The 13,006-nt window shown below is 43.9% G+C and overlaps 1 protein-coding gene across 4 annotated transcripts in view; it reads left to right on the top strand.

Moving 5' to 3' along the window:
• The window catches only part of LOC143982459 (C4b-binding protein alpha chain-like), a 577,061-nt gene that overhangs the window by 43,233 nt on the left and 520,822 nt on the right, over positions 1–13,006 (top strand). For all 4 annotated transcript variants that reach the window (XM_077481180.1, XM_077481181.1, XM_077481183.1 and 1 more), the window contains exon 2: positions 11,845–11,927. In XM_077481180.1, the coding sequence (XP_077337306.1) occupies positions 11,855–11,927 (73 nt within the window). In that variant the 5' untranslated portion in view covers positions 11,845–11,854. The remainder of the gene's footprint in view (positions 1–11,844; positions 11,928–13,006) is intronic.

Genomic DNA, 13,006 nt, shown 5'->3' with positions numbered 1-13,006 from the left:
AGAGACTTGATGTATTTGATATTTTATTTACTCATTAGTCTCATCTTTTATATTTTTCAAAAATTGGAGATATTGTTTTTATGCACATTTTATATTTCAATGTTTTTATTGAAAATTTTTACAAATAACAAAGTCGGCAAGAACTTTTAGATCAGTCTCCACGGTTTCACAATGACAAAATTAGAGGTATCCAGAGTATAATTAACCAAAGCCTTGCGATATCATATTAATAGACTATGCAAACAGTAATCATAGGATAATTTCAGGTAAATCTACTCTTCAACAAAAGGGGATTCCAGTATGCGGCGTCAACCAATTTTTAAGTGCGTAATTAACTAAACCCCCTTTAATTTTAAACAATGTTCGGCATCACGCCCATATAAAGTGGTGTCCCGAGCTTACGCATGGCATATTCAGGTAGCTATAGAGAAAAGATAAGTCAAGGGGACTAATGGGTAGAACATAGTGGAAAGCTTTGGTATCTTCTTATAAAATCAGTTTCAGAAACTTGGTGGAGTTCTGATTCCGCCCAATAAATAATGGGTTTAATCTACAAATAAACAAAAATTGAGATAAAAGGAAAACAGGCAGGAAGAAGAGGCATTCAGGAGGGTCAATCTAGAGCTTGTTGGGGACTTGAGATGTAACTGATCCATGGGTCCCAAATTTTGTCAAATTTTTGGGCTGTATTATGGAGCGTGTGAGTAGGTTTGTCATTTACCACAATCCAGTTAAATTTATTTCTGACATCTAATGGGATATTTGTTTCCAATGCCTGGCCACTGTAATCCTTGCCGCTAGTAATATATATGTAATTAATTTAGTTAATTTCCTGCGTATCTCTGTAGGTAGTCTGTGGAACAAGGTTGCTTCTGGAGATCTACGGATATTTATTCCTGTCACTGAGTTTATTAAATTAAATATCCTAATCCAAAATCGAATCACTAGGGAGGGCATTGCCACCAAATGTGCATTGTCCCAGGTTGGCCACAATGTCGAAAGCAATTGGGTGATGCAGATGGATGCATTTTAGCTATTTGAGTTGGTACCAAATACCAACGTAACAATGTCTTATAATTGGCTTCGATTAACGTGGTATGGATTGAGATTTTGGACAGGCTATAGGCAACTTCTTGCCATTCACTTAAGTCGAGACTGAGGTTCAGGTGTTTTTCCCATTTTGTCTTATAGGAAAGCTTTAAGGTAGGTTCCGTGAGGGAAGTATATACCCTAGATAATTGTCCTTTCCCTTGAGTGCTTGCTTGACATGACAGCTCGAACGTTGTAAGCGGTTTGATGATTAGATTAAGTTTGCATCTGATAAAGGATACAATTTGGTTATATTGAAATATTTCACTGGTAGGGACCTGCATTTTGTCTTTAAAATGCTGTAAAGAGTATACCAAATTACCATCAAGATAGTCACCAATTCTCAGCAAGCCTTTATTAAGACACCAGTGAAATGATTGTGAGGCCAACCCAGGTGGAAACTTTGGATTACAGGAGCTAAAGGAATGTGTGGAGATGATAGGGGAACCGTACTCTGTCCCAAACCGCCAATGAGTGTGATGGGGATGGGCATAGTATAGGGGGTTGTAGTCGGCTAGGGAGCCACATCAGTGCTTCTATGGCCAAGTGGCAAGAAAGTGCTTCCAGAGAAACCCATAGAGGTGCAGGGCCTGTAGCAGTAGTTTGGGCAAGTTGGAAAATTTGGGCAGCTTGATAGTAGTTCAGTAAATTGGGAAGCCCAAGACCTCCCTTCAACTTTGGTGTGTATAGTATCTGTTTGTTCATGTGAGGTCTTTTATTGCTTCAAATTAAGCAGAGAACTTTGGCTTGTAGACACTGCAGATCTCCTCTCGGGACTGTTACGCCGCATACACACGATCGGACTATCTGGCGGACAAACCGCCAGACTTTGCAGCGGAGGCCCGTCGGACTTTCAGAAAGAGCGGACCTGCCCACACATGACCGGACAATCCGCCAGACTAGGGCGAGAGTCCGCTGGACTTTTGAAATGAACGGACTTTCCCACACACTTGGAAAAGTCCGTTCATTATGAACGTGGCTCCAGGTAGACGGGAAGTCAATGTCGCTGCCTCCATCAGCGAGATTGACAGCTCGCTAGCCCCGTCACCTGATATGGACTTAAAGGGTAACCCCCACACCAAAAAAACGTTGTGGGGGCCCCCCAAAGTCCATAGCAGACTCTTATCCGAGTACGCAGCCCGGTCGGTCAGGAAAGTGGGTGGGGACGAGCGAGCGCCCCCCCCCCCTGAGCCATACCAGGCAGTGTGCTCCCTCAACATGGGGGGTGCTGGGCGGGGGGCTTATCGGAAACCGGGAGCCCCCTTTAATAAGGGGTCCCCCAGATATCTGGGCCTCCCCACCCTATGTGAATGAGTACCCCTACCCAGTCACCTGGTGAAAAAGTGTACATTAAAAGAACCACAGGTTTTTAAAATAATTCATTAGACAGCTCCGGTGGTCTTGTTCCGTCTTGGGGGGGGGGGGGGGTTTCTCACCGGTCTCCTCTGCTATCTTCTTGTCAGGGCTGGCTTAGCCCGCCTTTCTCTGGGCTGGCTGCTAAGCTGTTGGCTAATTGCCAGCTCTCATCTCTCTCCAGTTACCAGCTGTTCCTGATCATGCTCGTCTGACCTGCCTACTTAAAGCTGTCCAGCTCACTTCACCTCTGCCTTTGACTTGGTCACATCACAAGAAACCATCTCCTGTGGTTCTGTTTAAAGACTGACTTGCTGACATCCCTTCTGGCTCCTTAAGGCCCATACACACGATCAGACATTTTTGACAACAAACATGCAAATTAGCTGTTTTGGAGCAACATCCGACCGTGTGTACGCTCCATCGGACAAACTTTTTTTGGTTTTCATCGGACTTTTGTTGGCTGTGCGAACGGACAAACTTTCTGGCAACAAAAGTCCAATGGAGCAAAGTCTGATCATGTGTACAGAAAACCATAGGACTTTTGTACAAAGTACAAACGGGCATGCTCAAAACCAATGCAAAAGATCAGACAATACAGAAGTTGACCAAAGGTGGCGGTAAAGAGCAGAAAAACCACGTGATTTGGTGAAAGTTGGCTGAAAAAGTCCTGCTGTGTGTATGCAATACAAGTTCAGGGCCGACGCCCTTTGTACAAAAATCCAAGGGAAAGTTTGTACAAAGTCCTATTGTGTGTATGAGGCTTTATCCTGCTTGCTGTTGCTCTACTTGGATCCCTGGCTGATTACCCGATCTGGTTATTGAACTCTGGCCTGGCTGACTACTCTATCCGGTTACCGGACTCTGGCTATGCTTTTTCTTTTTACATTTTTATTTAATAAACAAGTGTGATTTAATTGTACTTCTGTCTCGGTCTGATTCATGGTTTCTGATACTTCTGCTAGCTCTTTTACTAGCGGAGGAGCCCGGCTTTCTTCTTTGCCGCCGTCCGGGGGACTTCTTCGGGTTCTTGTCCCGCTCTCTGTTTCTTCTTGCTAGGGCCCACGCTATCTTCTTATAGCTCTTTTACTAGAGTTGGCACGGTCTTCTCTCGCTGTCTTCTTCCTTGCGATGTTGACACGACGCGCCCTCTCTGGACGCAATGGCAGGGACACATTGTGCGGCGACTCCACCCCTTATGATGTCACATCCCCAGCATCCTCCAGGACTGTGACATCATAAGGGACGGGGTCACCATGTGACATCCGGTGACCCCGCCCCTTGTCCCTATATAAGTCGCCGCACAACGCGTCCAGAGAGCGTTGTGTCAACATCTCAAGGAAGAAGAGAAGGCGACAGCGACAGAAGACCGGACCTACGCTAGTAAAAGAGCTGTAAGAAGATAGCGGAGGCCTGGCAAGAAGAACCGAAGAGTGGCACAAGACCCCGAAGTCGGAAGAAGACCCCCGGACGGCGGCGGCAACGACTAAGAAGAAATCCGGGCTCCTCCGCTAGTAAAAGAGCTAGCAGAAGATAGCAGAGGAGTCCGGCGAGAAGACCCCCCCCCCCCCCCCCAAGACGGAAGACCACCGGAGCTGTCTAATTATATTAAAAACTTGTGGTGTTTTTATTTTTTTATTTACACTTTTTTCACCAGGTGAATGGGTAGGGGTACATTGTACCCCCCCCATACTCATTCACATAGGGTGGAGGGCCAGTATCTGGGTGCCCCCTTATTAAAGGGGGCTCCTGGTTTCCGATAAGCCCGCAGACCCGGACAACCAACGGCCAGGGTTGTCGGGAAGAGGCCCTTGTCCTCATCAACATGGGGACAAGGTGATTTGGGGGCTCCCCCCTTCCCCAAAGCACCCCCCATGTTGAGGACACACAACGGGGCTAGCGAGGTGTCAATCTCGCCGATGGAGGAGGCAACATTTACTTTTTTCCCCTTGTCCCTTCTAGCTGGAGCCACGTTCAAAATGAACAGACTTTTCTCCACGTGTGGGCAAGTCCATTCATTTAATTTCAAACACACAAGGGCGGACTCTGGTCGGGCGGACAAAGTCCGGCAGATAGTCCGATCATGTGTACGTGGCAGTAGGGTTCTAAAGTAATAAAGTATCCTGAGTAAAAGTGTCTTGACTGAGTTGATTCTGCCAAACCATGATAGGGAATAGTCTGCCCAGTTGTGAAGGTCTTTTAGTTTTCTAAACATGGGGGATAGTTGGCTTTATAGAGAGTCTCAATGGTAGGTGTTAATTGGATCCCTAAATATGAAAGGGAATGTGATGCCCATTGAAAATCGTAATTTTGTTGAATGCTCCATACTATTGAGTTGGGGAAGTGAAACATTAAGGGTTGTTTTACGAGGGTTCAAAGTGAGGCCAGAGAGCCGAGAAAACTGTTCTAATAGAGATAGCAAATAGGGGTAAAGTGACCTGGGGGTTTGTAATGTACATAAGGACATCATCGGCAAATAACGCACATTTATGTACCTGTTGCCCGCAGCTGATGCCAGAAATAAGGACTCCGTATGGAGACCTGAGCTGACGGAGATCCATATAGAGTTTTCAATAGGACTAGAAAGCTGGGACCAAATCCGAAAGCCTCTAGCATAGTGAATAAGTAATTCCAAATTACGCTATCAAAAGCCATGTGAAGGTCTAATGATGGTAGAAACTACCGAAAAGGAGACATCCCAATTAGTACGTACAGCTGAAATCAGGCTAATAGTTTTACGGATTTGGTTTACTGTTTGGCGCCCAGCGATGAATCCCGATTGGTCTTTATGAATGTATTCTGCCAGAAATCTACTAAGATGTAGGGCCGTGAGTTTTTTGTTAGAATTTTCAGGTCGGAATTAATTGGTGAGATCGGACGATAAAGACATTGGTATTATCTTTATTAGGTTTGTGGATGACCCTAATATAGGCCTTATTCTCGTCTGGGGTGACCGCACCTCCATTCTGCAGGGAATTTAATTTATGTACATTTTAAAGTAAAATTCCAAGCAAAACCCAACTGCCCTTAAAAAATGCCCTCTTCTCTCTCCTAACCTCTATTCTGACTAATCTGTGTTAGCCCCTGTACACACGGTCGGAGATTTCGACAACCAAATCCGTCGGATCTTGTCCGAAACTGTTGCATACACACGGTCGGACTAAGTTGTCGAAAAATCCGATCATTCAGAACGTGATGACGTAATTTTGTTACGATGGGACTATGTTCAGGCTAGTAGCCAATAGCTTTGATGTAGGAATTTGATCTGAGCATGCGTGGCACTTGGTGCGATCAAAATTCTCTACACATGATCGGAGTATGTCCGATCGAACCAGTTGGTCGGAAAATCTTTCCAAGTTGGAAAATTGGGTCCGGCGGATATTCCGATGGAAATCGGTCCGATGCATACCACACAGTCGGGATTATCTGACAACACGGTCCGATAGGACACATTCCGATGGATTCTCCGACCGTGTGTACAAGGGCTAAGAAAGCTCTAGTCTGGTCATGTGATTCTCCTTGTGTCAGCCAGCAGCGGCCGCCGGGGAGAGGAGAAACCATGCAACAATGGCTGGTAATGCCTGGTTGTGGTGACATAGGCTCCTATGGCCCATCCGGTGTTGCTGTCTCCCCCCCCCCCCCCCCCATCTCCTCTGCAGTCATCGCTGACTAACAGAGGGGAGCTGGATCAAGGGACTGGAAAATAGTTAACTATACAGATCTTTCCTACACATCTTAGTCAGAATAGGTGTTAGGAGTGGGAGGCAGCATGTTTAATAGTAGTTATGTTTTGCCTGGCATTATACTTTAATATTTTAATGTATTTTTTTCCATAACAATATAATAACTTTTTTGCAAATATCATGCAATATAAGGGAGCTATAAAATTCTATGTGCATTCAGCAGACAAGCAAATAGTGATTTCTCCAAAATTACATCATGGGGAGGGGGGGATTATGATTTTCAAAAGAAGGCGGTCCATTGCTGTCAGCTGTAGCCCAAAATTCCTCTCAGCCCACTACTTTCTGCACTCTGTTCATCCACTGTCAAGGAACTTACAACCGATATCTAATGTAATTGCAGGGTTAAACTTTTTAGTGGTGTATGAAGAGGAATCTGAGGAAAGTGAGCATTCTGGGCAGCTGAGGAACCCCACTGCCTGTATGTACCACTCATCATCGATTATCTTCAGTCATGTACTGATGCATGTAGCTGTGCGAACATGAAGCTATGGGCTAGTATTGATAGGTGAATGAAGATTGTGTTCAATTTCATGTTGCTTGTTTGGCTTGGCATCCGTTTTGAGATGCTTTTTAAGAAAATTCTCAGATCATTGATTGGTGCCTTTGAGTTCTTTCGAAGCTGTATTTAAAGTGATGCTACATAGTTACACCGTAATTAATGCTAAACAGAGAAGTATTAATTGCCAAAATTCCTTCACATAAATCATATACAGTATCTCACAAAAGTGAGTACACTCCTCACATTTTTGTAAATATTATATCTTTTCATGTGACAACACTGGGAAAAAAAATACACTTTGCTACAATGTAAAGTAGTGAGTGTACAGCTTGTATAACAGTGTAAATTTGCTGTCCCCTCAAAATGGCTCAACACACAGCCATAAATGTCTAAACCGCTGGCAACAAAAGTGAGTATACCCCTTTGTGAAAATGTCCAAATTGGGCTCAAAGTGTCAATATTTTGTGTGGCCACCATTATTTTCCAGCACTGCCTTAACCCTCTTGGGCATGGAGTTAACCAGAGCTTCACAGGTTGCCACTGGAGTCCTCTTCCACTCCTCCATGACGACACCATAGAGCTGGTGGATGTTGGAGACCTTGCGCTCCTCCACCTTCCGTTTGATATCCCACAGATGCTTAATAGCTTTTATGTCTGGAGACCTTTAGCAAGGCAGTGGTTGTCTTGGAGGTGTGTTTGGGGTCATTATTATGTTGGAATACTGCCCTGTGGCCCAGTCTCCGAAGGGAGGGGAATCATACTCTGCTTCAGTATATCACAGTACATGTTGCCATTCATGGATCCCTCAATGAACTGTAGCTCCCCAGTGCCGGCAGCACTCAAGCCACCCCAGGCCATGACACTTCCACCAACATGCATGACTGTAGGCAAGACACACTTGTCTTTGTAATTCTCGCCTGGTTGCTGCCACACTCGCTTTACATCTGTACCAAATAAGTTTATCTTGGTCATGGTTCCAGTAAGCCATGTCCTTAGTCTGCTTGCCTTCAGCAAACAGTTTGCAGGCTTTCTTGTGAATTGTCTTTTAGAAGGGATCAATTCCATGTAGTGTGCGGAGTATGGTCTGAGCACTTACAGGCTGACCCCCCCCCCCCCTGCGCCCCTTCAACCTCAGTAGCAACGCTGGCAGCACTCATACGTCTATTTCCCAAAGACAACCTCAGTAGAGGACACCAGCTGGTCTACACAATCTCAGCCTGCAGTGTGGACACAGGGAAGATGGGAGGCACAGCTGAAGGCAGGATCAACCAGTTATATTTCATTATACACAAAATTAATGCTTTAGTGGCTTTGTGAGTATTAACACTAGAGGTCGACCGATATATCGGCCGGCCGATATATCGGCCGATATTTGCCGTTTTTTAAATAATCGGCATCGGCCGATTTGAGCTGATAAAAAGCCGATACAGCGGGACTTTTCTATTACAGAAGTCATTTCAGTCAGTGTGAGTTGCCTGAGTCGTCATAGAAACCCTTTCCTCCTCTCTGGGCAGGCTGCCAAGAAAAGAACAGAATGATACAATGTTTACACTGAATGAATGAAGTCATCTCTGTGTGTAGAAGTTCTCAGTTTAACCATTTAAAGACTAAATCTTTTCTGACACTTGTTGCTTACAAGTAAAAATCCTGTATTTTCTGCCAGAAAATCACTTAGACCCCCCAAAAATTATATATATTTTTTTAGCAGAGATCCTAGGGAATAAAATAGCGGTTGTTGCAATATTTTATGTCACACGGCATTTGCACAGAGGTCTTTCAAATGCATTTTTTTTAGGAAAAAAATACACTATTTAAAAAATAAAAATAAAATAAAAACAGTAAAGTTAGCCCATTTTTTTTTTCGTACAAAAGTTTTGACTACCCGTTTTTATTTAATATATAGGTTTTTTTTTTTTTTTTTTTTTTTTTTATCTAAATCATACATACAAGTAAACTGATTGGAGGTTTGTTTTGTTTAATAAATGTTTAAATGTAAGAAATTTTCTGTATCACTTATGAAGGCTGCTTTCACAGTGGAGCGGGCAGGCGTTGATGGTAAAACGCAAGTTTTAGCGGCTCTTTACCATCATTTTAGCGGTGCTATTTGGCTGCTAGTGGGGCACATATAACCCAGCTAGCGGCCAAGGAAGAGGTTAAATGCGCCCATGAAGCACCGCTGCCAAATCGCATTGCATGCGCTTCAGCAGTGGTGCCCATTCATATCAATGGGCAGGAGTGGTGGAGGAGCGGTATACACCACTCCAAATGTGCTGCTTGCAGGACTTTTTTTTTTTTTTTAAGATCCTGCCAGCGCATCGCCTCAGTGTGAAAGCACTCTGTCTTTCACACAGACTGCAGGGGAGCCATTTTACAGGCGCTATTTTTAGCCCAAAAGCGCCTGAAAAGCGCCCCAGTGGGAAAGGTGTGTTAGATCAAGGGGGATAAAAAAATAAAATAAAAAAGGAAAAAAATAAATAAATAAAATAAAATCGGCCTAACATATCGGCCCAAAAAAAATCGGCATCATATATCGGCTATCGGCCACCATGATATCTAAATATCGGCATCGGCCAGAGAAAAACCCATATCGGTCGACCTCTAATTAACACTATACTATATTGCATGTAATACGATTTTTTTTTTTTTTTTTTTATAGCCTGGGTTTAATGACACTTTAAATTCCAACTGGCCTAAATTTGATCTGCCTATATTCCTGACTTTACCAACAAATAAATGAGCTCCAATAATAAAAATAGTCAATCTATTTGGTACATTCAACATGTCTTATCACGTCACATCAAATTTATAAAGAAGTTGTTTTGCACATAGACTTATGTCTGATTGGCATGCCAGTGTTTACAGTGCAGGAGCTGAAGCTGACAAACTAACACTTCTCTATCCCAGACAAATTGTCTAGAACTGTACTCAATATAAATGCCTAAACTGACAGAGGTTCTGTAATCACTTTTTCTCCTCATGTTGTTATATTGGACACCATACAGAGAGCCAAGTGCAGTGTTGGACAGAACGTACAAAGTGTAGCAATAGAGTGTATGGCTTGGTATGCAGAGATGTGAAGTATAGATGGTAGGGTTACACCGATACTAGTATTGGTATTGGTGCCGATACAGAGCATTTGCAGGAGTACTTGTACTCCTGAAAATGCTCCGAAGCTTGACCCAGTACCCGGGCAGTCAGGGATGATCGGTGCTGCGGCGCGGCGGGGGGGGGGAGTTACAAGCACAGATCTCCCTCTGTTCTCCGGTGACCCTCTCTGTGCTCCTCCAGTCCCCCTCCATGTGCTTCTGCACTGTGCTTCCCCCTCGGTGTCACCCAAGCTCCTTGGGTCACCCTCGGTGTCACCCAAGCTCCTCCGGTCCCCCTCTGGGCTTCTTTGGGTCCCACTGTGTCCTCCATCCCCCTTCGTGTCCCCTGGGTTCCTGTGGTTCCCCTCTGTCCTACTCCCATTCCCCCCTGTCCTGGATGTGTCCGCATAGAGAACGGAGGAAAGAGCTGGTAAATGTCATTTACCGGCTCCTTCCTTTTCTGAATGCATAGTCGGTGATCACTGACTGTCCATTCATAACTGAGCATGGTAAACTATGTTTACCATGTCACAGTTTATGAATGGGGAGGAGCCGCTGTCTCCTGTCCATTCATCTTCAGTGCAGCTGGGGCTGCAGTGAAAGGGACTGGGGAATTTGTGTCCTTAGTCCCTTTCCCTGTCTCAAAGGGGCGATGTCAGGGGGTCTGTTTAGGTTGAGCCCCCCCCAACATGGCTGATTATTTAAAAAAAAAAATGTAATAAATATTTAAAATTGTAAAAAATAAAATAAAGACTGACACACCCTCCTCTCTCCCCCCCCCCCCCCCCAAAAAAAAAAAGGAAAGCATCAATAAAAAAAATATATAAGTTAAAAAATAATACAAAAAATAAACTGTCATGCATCATCAGTGCTGTATATTCGTGCCACTGTCGCACCATAAAAAAAATGTATCGGTACTTGTACTCCGTCTTAAAGTGGCATCGGTGCAACCCTAATAGGTAGAGTAATAGTGTAAACTGAAAGTGGTTGTAAACCCTTACAAACCACTTTGACCTACAGGTAAGCCTAGATTAAGTCTTACCTGTAGGTCCAAGAAATATCTCCTAAACCTACACGGTTTAGGAGAGGTTTACAAAAAGACAGGCACAGACAGGCACCGCTGTCGACCGGCGCATGCGCCGTAGACAGCAGCGCGCAGGCGCACTGAGCATGCCGCAGATCACGGCGATATGCCGCTCCTGTCCGCATGTGCGGGAGTGATGTCATCGCGGCTCCAGCGAATCACAGGACCGGAGTAGCTAGACCCGGAAGTCGCTCCGGGATACATGGCAGCGGCGAAGATGGAGGACCACTTTGGGGGCTTCGTTCTCAGGTAAGTTATTCATAATGAGCTAGTATGCTATGCATACTAGCTCATTATGCCTTTGCCTTGCAGGTTGCATTTAAAAGAAAAAAATAGCCTTTTCCTCCTTGAAGTAGTGCGGACTTAATGTTCAGTTATGTTTTTATCTAGCCCGATGAAGGAATTTGATAATTTTTCTAGTTGAAATGTGATATCTCTGGAAATAAACTGGTTGTAGATGCAGGCACCAAGGCTGTAATGCTGATTCTGTGGGTTACTGACCTGGAGCAAGCATGTGGGGTTGACTCTTCATATTTCCCTGCTGTAAGCTTGTTTCAGATCAGTATATTGCAAGGTAGACAACCCAAGACTGGCGAGACATTCTTTGAACACACACTTTTTAAAGTTCAGGACACTATTGACAGTTGCAATATTTTATACCAGGTGTGGGCAACTGTGGCCTTGATGCTGTTGTGAAACTACAGCTCTCATCTTGGCTCTGCTTCTGGGAGTCATGCTTGTAACTGTCTTGCAATGTCTCATGGAACATGTAGTCCCACAACAGCTGGAGAGCCACAGTTGCTTACCCCTAACCTTTTGGACTTGCATGTTTGTGTTTTTTGTGCATGCAACTGTATTTTGGAATATTGCCTATCAAATAATTTGCTATAAAATATTTTATATGTTAAATATTAATGATAAAAGCAAATGCTGAATTAAAACTCTGGTTCACTTAGTCATTTGTTGTGTTTTTTTCTTTTTTTTCTACAGATTTGTCAAAATGACCTTGTGGCCATATACCCTTGGATGGGCCTTTACATTTTTATTGTGTTTTGTATTTAATGGTGCATGGGGTAAGTGTGCTTTTTTATTTTTTTTGTGTTGTCTGTTGCATGTGTTATTATGAATTATATATTTTTCTTATTAAGATGGATTATAGGGAGGAAAGTGGTTCCAGCGACAAGTTTCTGCTGAAGACCAACTCACACGACTGGGTGTTTAACCTCTGTTCACTCACAGGCAATGGGGGGTTAAAACCCAAACCAAAACCCTGCTCTACCACCAGAGCCTCATTACTCATCACTTACCACAGGGCTAGGTCTGAAACAAAAGGGGGATATTTGGTGTCGCCTCCCTCTGTCTGTGGCAGGGAATTATAATCTAATCAAGATTATATGGCTCCCACAGATATTGTACATTCTTCATAACTCTCCAATCTGGATTAGCCAGAAATGGTTTAAGAAGATTGAATCCCTATTTAGAGATTTAATCTGGAAGAAGGGCCAAGTCCAGATTAGTTTGAAAACACTGCAGCTCCCTTTTAGGGAAGGAGGGATGGCGATTCCACACCCGCGATTATACTTTTTGTCATCTCAGCTCCAGCATTTGATAGGTGGTGGAGTCATAGGGGGCGGGAGCTCCAGTAATAGAATGATGGTAATGGGAGCCCCCCATAACTCATTGGTGGAGGTATTGGAGGCAGACTCGTATAGCCATAGGTGGCCGATGGTTGACCTAGCTAGTAAAGTGTGGCAGGCAACAAAGGCACTAATGGGATATAACAGGGTCACTGAATATACCCCCCTAATGGTATAATAAAGACCTAGTTGAAATAATGAGAATAGAGAGGCCTCGAATGGTAAAGACAGGGTATTAGCCGATTAATTTAAGTTTTATATGAGGATAATCTTATCAAGTCATTTGAAGATTTAAGACAAGAATTTAATATCTCATGTAAGGTGTTCTATAAATACTTGCAGATTAGGCATGGAATCCAAGCCCAATTCAGGTCTCTGACCATTGAATGGGTGCAGACTCTGTTACTTTGAAGAATAATTAAACTTGGTTCAATGAAAGGCCCAATCTCCAAGTTATATGCTAGTCTGGGTGATAGAATTATGAGTGGAAAGGGACCTTTTAAGAGCAGAGCAGG

Source organism: Lithobates pipiens, unplaced genomic scaffold (genome assembly GCF_037356315.1).
Source record: "Lithobates pipiens isolate NorthernLeopardFrog02 unplaced genomic scaffold, aLitPip1_a1.2 Scaffold_16, whole genome shotgun sequence".
NCBI classification, from domain to species: Eukaryota; Metazoa; Chordata; class Amphibia; order Anura; family Ranidae; genus Lithobates; species Lithobates pipiens.
Note: the sequence above shows the minus strand (reverse complement) of the source record. Positions and strands in the feature narration are given on the sequence as shown.